Source organism: Esox lucius, chromosome 14, assembly GCF_011004845.1.
Source record: "Esox lucius isolate fEsoLuc1 chromosome 14, fEsoLuc1.pri, whole genome shotgun sequence".
Lineage (NCBI taxonomy): Eukaryota > Metazoa > Chordata > Actinopteri > Esociformes > Esocidae > Esox > Esox lucius.
The window spans coordinates 9,616,558-9,633,689 of record NC_047582.1 but is presented as its reverse complement, the minus strand read 5'-3'; the positions used below and the strand labels follow the sequence as shown (position 1 = coordinate 9,633,689).

Here is a 17,132-nt window from a genome sequence, read left to right as displayed (position 1 = left end):
CAACACCCAGCCCCCTCCTCCCCGGGATTAGACCCACCCCCACCCACCCACTCACCTGAGGGTTGCCATGGGGGCATGTCAGTGGGGTGGCGACGGGGCGACGGAAGGCTTAGGTATTCATGAGGAGCAGCTCTAAACAGCCAGCAGAGTTAGCAGAATATAAATAATGTAATGTCGCTCGGGGTCCTATGATAGGGTATTTGGCTGAGGCAGCACTGAGAGCTTACTGAGGAAATCACTCACCGGCCTCATTCTCCCTGATGGGATGGTAGTGTATACCGGCCTCTGTGTCTGTGTACTTTGTAGTGATTCAGTTGTGAGTTATCTAGGTGTCGGGCAAGCCTTCAGACATGTCCGACTCCCCTGGCAGCGTTAGCCTGCTAACACCAACATTATGTAAATGAAGCTTTAAATGGTCCAGTCACAAACCACTAAGGAGTTCTACAATGTTCCTTCAGCCAATGACCTACTTAAGCTCTTAATGAAATGCCAGATGGATGCATGAAAAAAAATGTAATAGATAAGCTAAGGTTGAACTGGAAATGGTGAAGGCTCACCATTTACACCATGAAGGTATACTTTGGAGGATTTATAGAGGTCTGAAGAGTTTTTACACTGTTCATTATTAGTTTATGGATCAATCAGGAATAATCTGTTTTAACAATGAAAGAAATATGTTTTTTAGAACGAAGATTTGGTAAAAAAAAACGAAGTCAGCAGTTCTGCACAAGCATAGATTATACACTGAGATTACACAAAAAGACCACACACACACACAGACACACAAAGGTAGTCAACTGTCCACTCAGCAGTCGGGTCAGATTCAGCCGGTTTCAGATATCGCCATGGTCGCAATATCCCTGAATCTTGTAAATAAAACATGAGTGTTGATTGGCCAGAGGGCACCAGTGGAGTCATGTGACAGCACCCAGCTCTGGTTTCCTGCTGTCATACCTGGGCTTGAGAGCAGATCAGGGGTGTGTGTAGGGGAACGAAACAATGCCAAATAAACACAAAACTTTTCTTACTGGCTGAGATCGACTGAGAGTGATGGGTTCTACTGCTGTTCTTTGTTTTACAGCCCTGGCATCTCTCCAGCTCGCATTTAAGCCGCTGGTCGATAGAGTATTGAACTGGTCAGGTCAGCTCTTGTATCTGTTGTGTTTCCCAATGCACAACCTTCTGGTCCCGAGGGGGATCCCAGAAGACATGTGATCATGTCTTCTCAAGGTTGGGAGAGCCAGAGCCAGTGACTATAGGATGCTGTGATCATCTCTTACCCAGGTTAAGAAAGCCAGAGCCAGTGTCTATAGGATGCTGTGATCATCTCTTAGCCAGGTTGAGACAGCCAGTGTCTATAGGATGCTGTGATCATCTCTTACCCATGTTGAGAGAGCCAGAGCCAGAGTCTATAGGAAACTGTGATCATCTCTTACCCCGGTTGAGAGAGCCAGAGCCAGTGTCTATAGGAAGCTGTGGTCATCTCTTACCCAGGTTGGATGAAGCCCTTCCCTGTGCAGCCTTGTCCTGTAGCTCCTCTGCTATGTCCAGTTGCTTCTGGTGGTACTGTCCTGCCCTCTCCAAGTCCTGGACAACAGACGGCACGAACAAGTATGAAAATCACTCACTAGTCCGGATAACACTCTCTGCTGGACAACACAGATTTAAAAACATGTTTGAAATATATTCATAACGTGAAACGATGCTGTGTGTGGGACCTGGTGTATGAACAGCATACACACACACACACATTTCATACACCAAACCATTCATATGTTTCTCAAAAGGTGCGTCAGCATGTATGTACATCTCTGTGTGTGTGTCCTACTACCTGCATGCAACGAGCAGCGTGTCCCAGGCCAGCGTAAGCCCTCATCTGTATGGTCCGGTCGTCCAGCTCCTGGGCCAGCCGCAGCACCAGGGTGTGGTAGGAGACAGCCTTGTCGAAGTCTCTCTGGCTGTGGTGGGCACTGCCCAGGTTACTGTACGCCCGTGCCTCCTCCCGACCATTACCCAGAGTCTGCGCATCGTGTCAGATGACAACAGCAACGTTTGGTTAGCTCAGCGCTTTAACACGGTACACTGACAACAGACACCCAAGAAGTGCAAGCTCTTAAAATAAACATAAAAAACGCCTCAGAAAGACTTCTAGGAATTCTAGTTCACTTCCTGAACGGACTGAATTGCTCTAGAACTCAACTCAACACTGGCTCATCCACAGTGTTGGACGGGTCTATTTGATCGGCACCTTAGCAAGTTCCAGATGATGCTGGTGGCACTGCACAGCGTTGGTGAAGTCTCCCAGCGCTGTGTAGACTGCTCCCATGTTGCCCAGTTGGCGAGCCTCAGACAGTGGGCACTGGGTCTGCCGTGCCAACAGCACACACTGCTTATGGCTGGCCAGGGCGTTCGGGTAGTCCGCTATCGCCGTGTAAACGTGGCCCAGGCTGCTCAGTGCATTGGACGCCGCCTAGAGACACACGTGCAAACATGTTAGATTTCTCCACTCAGGCCTGACATTTGAATTGGCTACTCCAACCTTGAGGCTGCTATCGGGCCACATAGAAACTGACATGAGGAGGCCACAGGAGGCATCTTAGAAAGACACACTGCACAAAACACTGTCTAAACAATAAGAAACGTGTGGGAGAGATGAGCCGCAGTGTAATATGTAACACACTGAAAGGCATCGCTACTACAATAAACGCAAAAAAGATAGATAATAATACACAGTCACACAAGAACCACACAAAATCACCAATCAGCAACACTCGACCGTTTGGCAACACAGCTGTACTGACACTCACATGCTGCTAGGGTAAATAACTAGATCTGCTAAGTGTACAGTCTAGTTAAATAACTACCACTGTCAAATCTGCTAGGTGTACAGTCTAGTTAAATAACTACCACTGTCAAATCTGCTAGGTGTACAGTCTAGTTAAATAATGAATACTGTCAAATCTGCAAGGTGCACAGTCTAGTTAAATAACTACCACTGTCAAATCTGCTAGGTGTACAGTCTAGTTAAATAATGAATACTGTCAAATCTTCTAGGTGTACAGTCCAGTTAAATAATGAATACTGTCAAATCTTCTAGGTGTACAGTCTAGTTAAATAACGAATACTGTCAAATCTGCTAGGTGTACAGTCTAGTTAAATAACGAACACTGTCGGATGTGCTAAGTGTACAGTCTAGTTAAATAACTACCACTGTCAAATCTTCTAGGCGTACAGTCTAGTTAAATAATGAATACTGTAAATCTGCTAGGTGTAGAGTCTAGTTAAATAACTACCACTGTCAAATCTGCTAGGTGTACAGTCTAGTTAAATAACGAACACTGTCAAATCTTCTAGGTGTACAGTCTAGTTAAATAACGAACACTGTCGGATCTTCTAGGTGTACAGTCTAGTTAAATAACGAACACTGTCAGATCTTCCAGGTGTAGAGTCGAGTTATATAACTAACACTGTCGGATGTGCTAAGTGTACAGTCAGATTAAATAACTTACATTTTGCTTTCACCATAGTATAAAGTCTTGCTTTTTATTCCTTCACATTGTATTCCAGTCATGAACAGAAAGAGAGGTGCAGCTCAAGGGCAGACATTGTTATATTGTCACAATGCTCTGACTGAGAGAAAGTCAGCATTGTTCCTGAATAGAAAGGGGTGGATTAAGAGTAGATGTGCAATGAAAAATGAAGTGACTACACACACACACACACACACACAAAATACACAGCCACATAGACATAAGAACAAGTGTGATCGTGCAAACACACATACGCACAAGCTCACTAAAACAAGCACACACATAGGTACCTCTCTGTCCTTGAGTTTCATTGCGAGGACCAACTGATGTCTGTGATTTGTCAAAGCCTCCCTGTAGTTACCCTTGGAGAAGAAGGCGGCTCCTAAGTTCCCATGAGCCCGACACTCGCCTGATTGGTCACCTGAGACGGGTGGGTTTGGTCATAAGAAATTGTATTCAAATGTTCACCCCGTCTTTCACACACCCACACATTTTGTAATGATAATGGCGTTGCCTCATCTCGACAACTTCCAAGCTGTTTGAGAGATTCAAAGGTCGAGACTCGACCTCTGATGCTCTGATACTAATCACCTTGCTCGTTCAGCCAGGAACACATAAATGCCATAAGGAGAGCTCATTCCCCGACCAACAACCGTAATTGAGTTTGTGGTCACCTGAACCTATCACGAGGAGTCACTACATGGGAGAGACATGTCAGCTCTTCCCGACATCCCACCCATTCACCTGGATGAGGCTGAGCCCTTGTGTACCGAACTCTGCCCCTGCAACCTAGAACCATGCCGCAACCTGTCAGACCCTCCACTTCCTCACCAGACCCTAAAGTGAGAGTTCCATAGTGCGGCAAACATTTATGTCCATCAGGGATATACATTTTGTCACCCATAGGAGTAACATATTTATGTCCATTAGGGATATACATTTTGTCACCCATAGGAGTAACATATTTATGTCCATTAGGGATATACATTTTGTCACCCATAGGAGTAACATATTTACTTGCCATTAATGATGAAGACACTTGGGTTAGATAAAATCTAAAACTACATTTTTCATTGTCTGTCTTAAAATAGGGACTAGGCTACATTGAAACCACTTTATTTTCTGGCCTCCAATGATTTACTAAACCGAATTTTGGCCATTCCAGAGTTTTCCAAACTACAATGACATTTGAGAGACATGAGGTTAGGATTGATGACTTGTATGTGTACATTTGCTATTATTTAACTCAATGCTCAAAAAGTGAATTTTTCTGGGATTGGACAACATACTTTCTGTAGTGAAGGAGATTCACAAACATGAGCCCCTTGGTTTGGGACCTGATGACAGCGCCTATTGTAAATGCCATTTACCAGTTAGTGCAATTATTGTGGTGTAGAGTCAAATGTACAATGGCATTTATCTCCACCATAACATATATGTATCTGTGTGTACATACTGTACCATTGTGTGCGTGTGTATGTGTGGGTGTACCTAGCGTCTTGGCGACCTCCAGGTCCTGCTGCATGTATCCTGTGCTCTTCTCTGTGTTGCCTAGCGACCAGTAGGCAGAGCTGAGAGCAGAAAACACTGAACCTCGGAGCTTCAGAAGACAAAGAGGAGAACCTCGGTGATTATCTCACAAACACACATAATATCAGACACATAATAGAAACACACACACACTTCCTTGCCTTCAGAGAGCATGTGCCGATCTTTAGCCCCGCCTCCAGGACCACAACTGAGGCGCCGTGGTAACCAGCGGTCAGTAGCTCCTGACCAATCACACACACCACCACGAACGGACTCTTGTCGAGCTTCATCTTCTGAAGCTGCTGGTAAGTGGGTCCCAGTGAGTCTACGACAAAAACACACAACAGCCCTTTGACAGGTAACCAAATGAACTCCCTGTTATAAGTATAGTATTTTATAGTATAGGACTACACTGTCAGCGAAATTGGCAAATAGATTATAGTGATACAGTGCCCTCCATAAGTGCCCATTTCATGTAGGCATTAGTATTAGGACAAATCAACGTAAAGCAAATGTAAGGAGTATAAAAGCTAATATTTAGTGGCAAATCCTTTGCATGCAATCACTCTTGAAAAGATCAGCCAAGCCTTTACTGCACCCATTTTGAGCTGTAGTTTGTTTTGGAGAGTTTCTGACTTCAATCATCTCTTCAGCAAGTGAAATGCATGTTAAATCAGGTTTAAATCAGGACACTGACTTCACCAGTCGAAAACATTCCACTTTTGTGCCCTGATGAAATCCTTGTTTGGTTTGGCAGTGTGTTTTATGTCATCTTGCATTGTGAAGCGCTGCCCATTTACCTGTACATTGGGAGCCAAGATGCTTCTGTACACTCCTGAATTCATTCTGCTGCTGCCATCATTCATTACATCAATACAGATGAGTCTTCAAGTTGGATAATGCCTACTGACACCAAATGCAGACTCCAAAGGGTAAAAGCAAAGGATGAAACTGAGACTACACTTCTCTGTGACAACAATCAATGCAACAGGAAACCCCCGATCAATAAGAAATACCTGTGAGCCAAATGTCTCAATACCTCTACTCTTATAAAATGGGTGGAAGGAACTCTGACAGTGCTGATATTCTTAGTTAAAACAGGTCAAATATACAATATGTTGAAACAGACAGAAATAAAAGGTGACACTGTACTTTTGCCTCATATTAATCTTTTAATAATATTTTCACATGCCTTGTGTGTACAGCAAAAATAGCCATTTTATTGTACCAATACCTAAAGAGGGCACTTCTTGTGTGTGTGTGTGTGTGTGTGTGTGTGCGTGCGGCAGATCAACTACAGAGAGAACAAGGGATCTAATTAGGATAACTACTCTATCCCTCTCTGTTGCTATTGTCTCGTCAGTCAACTCACTTTTCCTCCTCTTTCTGACATGTTTACCTCACACATCCTCAGTTCTACCTCTCACTTCCTTTCTAATACACCTCTTTCTGTTTTTGTTCTGACATCTCTCCTTAATGTCTTTCCTCTCTGTGTGTTTGCCACCCCCACATCTCAACCTTGGGCATTCTAGGAAGATAAAGAAGTACTAGATTGTTGATAAATGAAAGGGTGAAACAAATAAAGGAATGATCATTCAAACTGATGGAACCTCCATCTTACTAAGTTTATCTGGGAAATGTTCTTAAACATCCATACAGTATCTCTGGTTTTAAACCCACACATCATCTCTGGGTTTAAACCCACACAGCATCTCTGGTTTTAAACCCACACAGCATCTCTGGTTTTAAACCCACACAGCATCTCTGGTTTTAAACCCACACAGCATCTCTGGGTTTAAACCCACACAGCATCTCTGGTTATAAACCCACACAGCATCTCTGGTTATAAACCCACACAGCATCTCTGGTTTTAAACCCACACAGCATCTCTGGTTTTAAACCCACACAGCATCTCTGGTTTTAAACCCACACAGCATCTCTGGTTTTAAACCCACACAGCATCTCTGGTTTTAAACCCACACAGCATCTCTGGTTTTAAACCCACACAGCATCTCTGGTTTTAAACCCACACAGCATCTCTGGTTTTAAACCCACACAGCATCTCTGGTTTTCTCACTAACAGGAGTGAAGCTGACTGATTCAATATGGATAATGTCATTAGAAGCTTTGAGTTACACTGGTAAACTTTTTCTTCTTTGAACGTTTGAGTAAAAAACATCTAAACTTTTTCTTCTTTGAACGTTTGTGTTGAAAACAAACCACAAGTTTTTCTTCTTCTAGCGTTTGTTTAAATCTTTTTCCTCAAAGGTTTGACTTAAACAATATCTCAAGTTTATCTTCCTCAAACGTTTGAGTTAGAAGATATCTCTACTTCTTTCTTCCAATCACTTTTGAGTTCCACCGTATCTTAGCAGAAAGCTCGTAAGTCAATCCCAGTGGTTACCTCTCAGCGGTGACTTCATGGCAGCTTCCACCATGCCCACCAGCAGTTGCAGGCTCTTGGGGTCCTGCGCCAGACCAGAGGCGAACGCTGCCAGGGCGTCGGCATGCCGACCAAGGTACTGTAGGGCCACACCCTGACGGAAGTATGCCTGAAAAAGAGAGAGGGATATTTAACAGTTATTCATGATCTTCCTTGATGGTCTCTCATTTTGCTCTCATCATATTTGGTGAAACAGAATGTATTTAACTATTTTCGTATGAATGAATAAAAATTGAAATAATGTCTATTAAAACTAAGAATATTCTAAGAATTAGAGTCACACTGTTAAAAGAAAGAGAGGAGATCAGAGGAAACTTTAATAGCTAAATCAGCAATTAGTGCTGCTGGAATACTGTGCGTGCGTGCGTGCGTGCGTATGCCGGCATCAGTCTATACTCAAAGCCCCCCCACCAGTACTATAGTGATGCCAAATCAGACACTGACAGCACATAGTCAGCCCCCTCCCCCCACCAATCTTTCACCCTGTCTGTTAGCACATGTCTGGCAGCTCCCACAGAACCTCTGCTACCTTATGTGGTGTAGTATGAACACCACCTCTACACCACCTCCACCCACAGGCCACCTGCTGGAGGGATGGTTCAGGCAGAAGTCAGACTGATGCCAGAGTTGAGCTGATACATAGCAAACATGAAATAAGAGGTGTGTGTGTGTGCTCGCGTGTGTGGGGCAGATGATGGGCGCTGGATGAACAGATGCTTCAATTACTGCTTCATACTTCCATTAATCAGGAACAGATGGCAATGCAACAGAGAGAGAGGGGCGAGGAGGTGAGAAAAAAGGAGAGGTAGTGAGAGAGGGGTTGTGAGAGAAAAGGAGAGATGTAGAGTCAGGGAAGTAGAGAGCGAAAAGGAGAGATGTAGAGTCAGGGAAGTAGAGAGAGAAAAGGAGAGATGTAGCGTCAGGGAAGTAGAGAGAGAAAAGGAGAGATATAGAGTCAGGGAAGTAGAGAGAGAAAAGGAGTGATGTAGAGTCAGGGAAGTAGAGAGAGAAAAGGAGAGATGTAGAGTCAGGGAAGTAGAGAGAGAAAAGGAGTGATGTAGAGTCAGGGAAGTAGAGAGAGAAAAGGAGTGATGTAGAGTCAGGGAAGTAGAGAGAGAAAAGGAGTGATGTAGAGTCAGGGAAGTAGAGAGAGAAAAGGAGAGATGTAGAGTCAGGGAAGTAGATAGAGAAAAGGAGAGATGTAGAGTCAGGGAAGTAGAGAGAGAAAAGGAGAGATGTAGAGTCAGGGAAGTAGAGAGAGAAAAGGAGAGATGTAGAGTCAGGGAAGTAGAGAGAGAAAAGGAGAGATGTAGAGTCAGGGAAGTAGAGAGAGAAAAGGAGTGATGTAGAGTCAGGGAAGTAGAGAGAGAAAAGGAGAGCGAGTGCTGGGGGAAGGGGATGATGGAGGGACAAGACCGAAAGAGATGAGAAAAGACACGCAGAGCCGAAGACAGATCCACTGTGTGTGTCTGCCAGTGACTGTGTCAGCCGAGAGACACAGGGTGTTGAAAAGCTTAATTACTACCACAACTCAACTCCCCTCTGCTTCGCCACACCAGTACAGCTCTCCATTAGCGTAGTGCAGTCAAACCACAAAGTGAATTAAACTGACCTGGAGTTCCTCACGGTCTGAGAATGAATAAATGTGTGTACAGTATCTGCACCAGAGGCAGAACAACAACAAAACCTTTAGTGATTCACATAATTAAATGGGAATATATTTTTGCAGAAGGCGAATCAGAACAAGTCTCCAAGGTTAAGGCTGTCCTGGCGGTAGCTCGCTCCCCAGGGCCCTAACAACTGACGGCTTGTCTTGCTAAGTGGAGAAATTAACACTAATTAAGAAGTGTATTAGTGAGAGGGTGAACCCAGGAATACAGCGGGAGAGACAGAAACAGATTAGTAACCCATTTTCCTGTAGGCTGTGAGTTGGGAGGTAGTCTGGAGCGAAGGGGAAAAATAGGAATAGATTTATCAGTATTTAAAGCGCTCGCTCTCTCCTCTGGGAATGGGGTCATTAGCGCTTTCTTTCCTGGTCTGCTTCGTACAGATCCACATTGGGAGAGGGGAACGAAGGGGCAAAACAACAACTAATTGCACATTGAAAATCCGGCCCTGACAACCCCTCCCCTCATTCCAAAGTGTCATTGCTGTGACCTCTCACCATTAGAATCAAAAACCAAAATCTACTGCAACTTCTCTCGTAGTGCGGGTTTGTGTTCCCCCATTAACCTACAGGTCACACACACACACAAACACAAAACAAAGTACCAATACACACACACACACTTTGATTGACAGTCTAATTACTTGTGTAAAAAAGCCAGGCTGGCCTCTAACAGGATGAGTACGCTGAGCGTGTGCTGTTGTGTAGATGTGTTATTGTGTGTGTGTGTGTGTGTTTGTGTGTCAGGGGAGTAAGGAACGCCAATAGTGTATTTACGAGTCTGAGAGAAGTAGGGGAATGAGTCCGAAGATCAGGAGGAGGATAAAAAGAAGGGAATTGGTTTGGGCCACATGGGGAATAAACGAGCCAGTGTCAAAGAAGAAGCGTCGACTCTGACTACTCAAGTGAAGGAGGACACTAGTGTGTGTGTGAGTGATTGACTGAGCCAATTTCAGCTCTTTTTTGTTTTGTTTGTTTGTGTAATTCAGCATGGGATGAGCACAGCATCTATCCCCCCACTCCATGGGCTGTGGTCTCTCTATCCCCCCACTCCATGGGCCGTGGTCTCTCCATCCCCCCCACTCCATGGGCCGTGGTCTCTCTATCCCCCCACTCCATGGGCTGTGGTCTCTCTATCCCCCCACTCCATGGGCCGTGGTCTCTCTATCCCCCCACTCCATGGGCCGTGGTCTCTCTATCCCCAAACTCCATGGGCCGTGGTCTCTCCATCCCCCTCACTCCATGGGCCGTGGTCTCTCCATCCCCCTCACTCCATGGGCCGTGGTCTCTCCATCCCCCTCACTCCATGGGCCGTGGTCTCTCCATCCCCCTCACTCCATGGGCCGTGGTCTCTCCACCCCCCCCACTCCATGGGCCGTGGTCTCTCTATCCCCCCACTCCATGGGCCGTGGTCTCTCCATCCCCCCCACTCCATGGGCCGTGGTCTCTCCATCCCCCTCACTCCATGGGCCGTGGTCTCTCCATCCCCCCCACTCCATGGGCCGTGGTCTCTCCATCCCACCCACTCCATGGGCCGTGGTCTCTCCACCCCCCCCACTCCATGGGCTGTGGTCTCTCCACCCCCCCACTCCATGGGCTGTGGTCTCTCCATCCCCCCCACTCCATGGGCCGTGGTCTCTCTATCCCCCCACACCATGGGCCGTGGTCTCTCCATCCCCCCCACTTCATGGGCTGTGGTCTCTTCCAAACAGCCTTCCGCTGTACTGTGTTCTCACATTGTGCTTGTCAGCACTGCGCAGAAAAACAGGTGCTACGGGCACGCACCTCTATCCTTCTCTCTGTCTCTCAATTCTGCTCATCGGTAACAGCTCCAGCTGTAATTCAATTGTTGATCGGGTGTGTGAGTGTGTGTGTTGGAGAACCAGCTAGCACGTGATAATTTCACGCTCACCGTCGGCCAATTACCCTTCGATACAATGTTCAGTTCAGCACCACGCGATGCTGCAATGAGATTATGAGGAGAGAAGAGGAACACATCCCACACACTCATCTGGATCTATGTCCCTCTCTCTCCCTCTAGCCCTCCATCTCTCTCTCTCTCTACAGATATTCTCCTATATTGCTCCTGGCCTTCTCAGTTACAGTGACATTTGGTTTCCCTACCTCTGAAACCATGTTATGAACAACACTGGCTGTTTCAAAGAAAACACACACCTCTCTCTCACATACTCAAGACTGTCTCTCTCTCACATACTCAGACTGTCTCTCTCTCACATACTCAGACTGTCTCTCTCTCACATACTCAGACTGTCTCTCTCTCACATACTCAGACTGTCTCTCTCTCACATACTCAGACTGTCTCTCTCTCACATACTCAGACTGTCTCTCTCTCACATACTCAGACTGTCTCTCTCTCACATTCTCTCTCCCTCAATCTCTCTCTTTCGCCTGGTTATTATAGCTTTCTCTGCCCTCTCACAAGCAGTGCAGTACTATTGAATATTTAATGTAATGTCCACACACCAGTCTATTTTAGATGCATTTTACAGCGTGCTTAAGCCGTATGTGTGCGTCTCTCTCTCTCGCTCTCTCTCTCTCTCTGTGTTTGTGTGTGTGTGTGTGTGTGTGTGGGCCTAACATGTTTCTCTGAATTATTTAACATTACAAATGACTGTGTCACATCAAGCCTAATGGTGCTAGACCACGTGCTGAGAGCTAATAGAGTCTAACTTTTTGTGCGTGTATGTGTGTCTATACTGTAAACCATGAAAATCTGTCACACACACAAACACACCCACACACAGCACCACCTCTGTGTCTTGGCACAGGTAAAATGTAGCCCCCCCCCCCCCGCCATTCTGTCATCCTCATCAGTGCATTGGCCCTCTGAAGAAAGGAAGGATGCTTATCTGGAGATCTGTCCTTAATAATTGTCCCAGAGTGAGTGTTAGAGGAGAGTGGATGACTGGAGACTACAGCTCACACAGGCTACTCAAATCGCTTACACATTGACTAATGAAGCAGGTGTATACACACACACACACACACACACACGAGAGAGATAGAAGCAGATGAGGAGTTCATCAGGATGACGAGCCAACACACTAACGAGTGCCAGAGATCAATGTCAGCCACAGAGCTAATTTCAATAATACATCTAAACTGGAACTTCTCATTCGTCTGCCGCTTGCTGTCAGATAGCCGTATCCTTTTCCTTGCGTACGTACGCACGCACGCACGCACGCACATGCACACACGCGCGCGCACGCACACTTTCTTTAACGGCTGGGGTGAGCAACTGTACATCACAACTCTGTATCTACGCTCGGGTTGACATGAAAGAAAAACTATTTCATTTCTGCCCCTCCTCAGAGAAAACGGCAGAGGGGAGGAGCAGCAGCAGGGAGGCAGAGGAGTCGGAGAGAGGAGAATATCATGTCCCGGATAGATTACATTACATAACACAGAGATCTCTCCGACTGACTGACAGTATCTCCCCAGAGGATCTACATGGCTGATTGGCATGAAATGAAACAGCCAAGAGGAAAGAGAGAGACAGAACTGAGAGAAATACCCACAGATTTAACATGCAGACTTAACATGCAGACTGCTACACTGTATGAAGTGTCTGCAACATTTGCCACGAGAACTAGCCCGCTGTCAAGTTATTGTAGCTAAAGGATTAATCTGTCATATGTTAGTGCCTGAAATAAAGTTATTATGTTGAAATACTAGGGGGGTGATTCCAAGCAAAGATCAACCTCAGCATTGCCTTTAAACATACAATTGCAGCGCGAGTTTACATGGGCTATTTTTGATACTTTCTCGGTAAAACCAACCATTCACAAAGTTTTGCATGTTTTTTAATAGGTCTGTTAATTCATTACTGACATCCTGCATCTGTAATGGATGTAATCAGCACCGCATAACTAACGTAGGTGTGATGGATAACATCTTTCACTTCAGATGTTTGCACATTTACCACATTTTGTGTGTACAGGGATGTATTCAATACTTTCCCTAAAGCCCTTTTTATACCTTGAAAATAATATTTTAGTTAAGATTCTCTAGGCAAATATATTCTGAAATAAATTTAACATGCACAGCTGTACAATCTTCAGATAGAAAGATGAGATATTAATTATCAGTGAATAGTAATTGTGTGATTTCTTTCAAATGAACCCACTGTAAAATACTGTCTTAAATTTTCGTCCCCAAAACTGGATTGACAAAACAGACACATTTATTGTCTCATTTGCATAATCTTATTACTACATTTTAGAAAAAAAAAAATACTAGATTATTAGTATAATGTGTTAACATTCAACAGTTAAAGGTGAATTTGGATATATACACCTATCAGCCATAACATGATGACCTCCTGCCTAATATTGTGTAGGTCCCCATTTAATGCCAAAACAGCCCTGACCCATCGAGGCATGGACCAAGACGTTAACCAGCAGACCATTTAAGTCCTGTAAGTTGTGAGGTGGGCCCTCCATGGATCGGACATCCCACAGATGCTCGATTAGATTGAGATCTGGGGAATTTGGAGGGTAAGTCAACACCTTGAACTCGTTGTTGTATTCCTCAAACCATTCCTGAACCATTTTTGCTGTGTGACAGGGCGCATAATCTTGCTGAAAGAGGCCAATGCCATCAGGGAATACCGTTGCCATGAAAGGATGCACATGGTCTGCAACAATGCTTAGGTAGGTGGTACGTGTCAAGTAACATCCACATGGTTGGCAGGACCCAAGGTTTCCCAGCAGAACACTTCTCAAAGCATCATACTGCCTCCGCTGGCTTGCCTTCTTCCCACAGTTCATCCTGGTGCCATGTGTTCGTCATGTGATGTAAAATGAAACGTGATTCATCAGGCCATCTTCTTCCATTGTTCTGTAGGCCAGTTCTGATGCTCACATGTCCATTGTAGGTGCTTTCGGCAGTGGACAGGGGTCAGCATGGGTACCCTGACTGGTCCGCGGCTACGCAGCCCAATACGCAACAAACTGTGATGCACTGTGTGTTCTGACACCTTTTCTTTTTCAGCAATTTGAGCTACAGTAGCTCGTCTGTTGATTCGGACCACAAAGGCCAGCCTTCACTCCCCACGTGCATCAATGAGCCTTGGACCCCATGACCCTGTCGCCGGTTCACCGCTTTTCCTTCCTTGGACCACTTTTGATAGGTACTGACCACTGCAGACCGGGAACACCCCACGAGGGCTGCAGTTTTGGAGATGCTCTGACCCAGTCGTCTAGCCATCACAATTTGGCCCTTGTCAAAGACACTCAGATCCTTACACTCGCCCATTGTTTTCCAGCTTCTAACACATCAACTTTGAGGACAGAATGTTCACTTGCTGCCAATATATCCCACCCACTGACAGGTGCCATGATAACGAGATTATCACTATTATTCACTTCACCTGTTAGTGGTCATAATTTTATGGCTGATCGGTGTATGCATGTATGTATGTATGTATTTATGTATGTATGTATGTATGTATGTGCGTGTATATACACACACACACACATCCAAAGTGAAATATGAAATGTGTTAGGCTATAGTCTCTACTTATGCAATCTGAATTTACCATGCTTTTTGCTGCTATTCTAAATCACATAAAATGTGCCATAATTTATGAAAAGAATATTTTCATCCATTTGCGACTCTGTAACATCCATACCAGTCAACTGTCTTCTCTGAAGTAATAATGGGATGTACTTTAACAGTCCACTGCCTTGGGTAAAAAGTCCCAGCCAAGGGTTACCACAGACATGCATAGTTGGTGCTTTTTCTGTGTGACATCAAAGTTGTCATTTTGCATACAAAGGTAAAGTCACCACACTGGAATTGGTCACACAATGGGACTTACAAAGGTCTTGTGCTAAGGGGAGGGGGATGGGGGTGAGTCAGAAGTATGGTTTTAAAGGGTTTAGCTGCATTGTAAGTAAATACAATATACTGAAGGCATTGTGGAGAACAAGAACACAGAAACTTCTGAGTCACACAAACCCTACTGGGCAATCCCTGGAGCACCTCCTTCAGGGTACGAGAGGGGCGTGGGTGAGGGGGGGATTAAGGGCCGGTCCAAAAACCAAAACTGTCAATCAAACACTGTTGAATCAATGAGATCTCCCTTTTCTCTCACAAACACACACACACACACACACACACACAACTGATGAAATGAGACATCCACACACACGGCTGCACAGGACACATATGAGGTAGGAGCATCGTTAGTCAGGTGTAACGAGGACAAGCTGGGAGCCATTGATACAGCATCACATCCTGCACCCAGTCATCACAGACACCATTATGCTGGATGTCAAAACACTCACTCCACTTCAAAAGACGAACTCGCCTCCCTTCAGTCCTCTCCTTTCCTCTCCCCATATCTCCTCTCGTTCTTTTGATATACTGTAAATCCAGAAGTCATTGTTATCTGAGGATTATGGGGGATTACACAGTTCTCACTCCCCCCCCTCTCTCTCTCGCTCGTGTTGGCTTGTGCCGTGGGTGTAAACTTTGCTAGTACAGCATGGTATGATTCTGCCAGCCCCCTGTGTGTATGTATTGGAAGTGCTCTGGGTATTCTTGGCTAGTAGGACCTATAGAATTATGTGAATGAGAGACAGGCCTCCATGCATGGACTGGCTGCTCAACTTCGCAATAACAACACAACCCCTATGCCATTAACAAACATTTTGTTATAAAATGCACTGCAAGGCTAATTGAAGACTATTTGAGAATCCAGAAAAGAAACACTAACCTTTTTCCGGGGCTGCCATTTCATCATATTTGTAAACCATAAAAGTCCAGCATCAAAGTGTAACTCAGCCTGCGGAAGGGGACTGAAAGTCTGTCATCACGCTGCCCATGTGCCTTGGGGCTCTGTGATGCCACCTTCCCTCCCTGTCCTGCTGCGGACTGCTGGGGAGTGATAGCCACCTGGGGATCTCCAGTAAAGCCCAACTCGGCTGAAACAGCCTGTTGTCTACCTTGGACATGGGACACTGGCGTACAATCGCTTTTGGGAGTAGGGGTTAAGAAAAAATGCAGGCTATCCCAAAAAAGTTTGATGTGCCATAAATATTTTCATGAATAAGCCAACATTTCAGATTAAGATGGGTGATAGCCTTGCTATCAATCCAAATAGTTTCTATAGTTCAATAATAACTAGTGTGTATAGATAATGTCGTTAGGCTATGTTATCTTTGAAATACATTTTATGAGTACCACAGGCTTGTAATAATGCCATAGGTTTTGCAGTCAATGTCACATCTCCCTGGCTGCAAAACTTACGATGCAAAATTCCAACAGAAGGATGTAATTCCCCCAAAGAACGCCGGAAAACAACGTGAGAGCCTAAATAAAAAAATGGTGAGAAAAGAGCACGTCGGTGAATGAGTAAAAAAAACTGTGAAAAAACGATTTATCTTCTCGAAAAGACTATCGGTTACTGGAATATAGGTCAAAACTGTCCATCCACTGTGCAAGGGACTGAAGTGTAATGTAAGAAAGAATTCCGTCCCCGGTGCGCGCTCTCCACACTCTCCGCCCAGCTCTTCACTCCAGTGTGTGTGCGTGCGTGCGTGTGCGCTAAACTGCGAGTAGAGGCAGCTCGAGCTCCTACTCCACTGGGTCATAGAGCCGTCGTCACTTATGAAAGGAGTGTAAACTTAAAATGTACTCAGGTGCCCGCAGTCAACTTTAAATTTTTCGTTGTCGTGTTCCCATTTATGTCCTTTTCCCATTTTTTCTCCTGCTTTTAAAACGGTTCTCTCCACTCGTCATTGACATAACGTTGCCTATAATTTAAGTCATGACCAGGGAAAATCACTTACAATTCATATACTATTAATCCAATAATGGATAACTAAATAGGTAATGTTGACTTCACCTAATCGTATTTATGGCCAAACCTTTAAATTGAGATCAAACAGATGTTTACATTTTTAGGATGAGTTTGAAGTTGAACTGGACAATTAGC

At 45.0% G+C, this 17,132-nt stretch overlaps 1 protein-coding gene across 1 annotated transcript in view; it reads right to left on the bottom strand.

Annotated features, from left to right (window-relative positions):
- Positions 1-17,132, bottom strand: part of ttc28 (tetratricopeptide repeat domain 28) — a 62,689-nt gene that overhangs the window by 17,792 nt on the left and 27,765 nt on the right. Inside the window, exons 3-9 of the mRNA XM_034297042.1 lie at positions 7,465-7,612; positions 5,222-5,385; positions 5,022-5,130; positions 3,821-3,951; positions 2,249-2,470; positions 1,832-2,020; positions 1,491-1,587 (exon numbers count right to left, since the gene is read on the bottom strand). Of these exons, the coding sequence (XP_034152933.1) occupies positions 1,491-1,587; positions 1,832-2,020; positions 2,249-2,470; positions 3,821-3,951; positions 5,022-5,130; positions 5,222-5,385; positions 7,465-7,612 (1,060 nt within the window). The remainder of the gene's footprint in view (positions 1-1,490; positions 1,588-1,831; positions 2,021-2,248; positions 2,471-3,820; positions 3,952-5,021; positions 5,131-5,221; positions 5,386-7,464; positions 7,613-17,132) is intronic.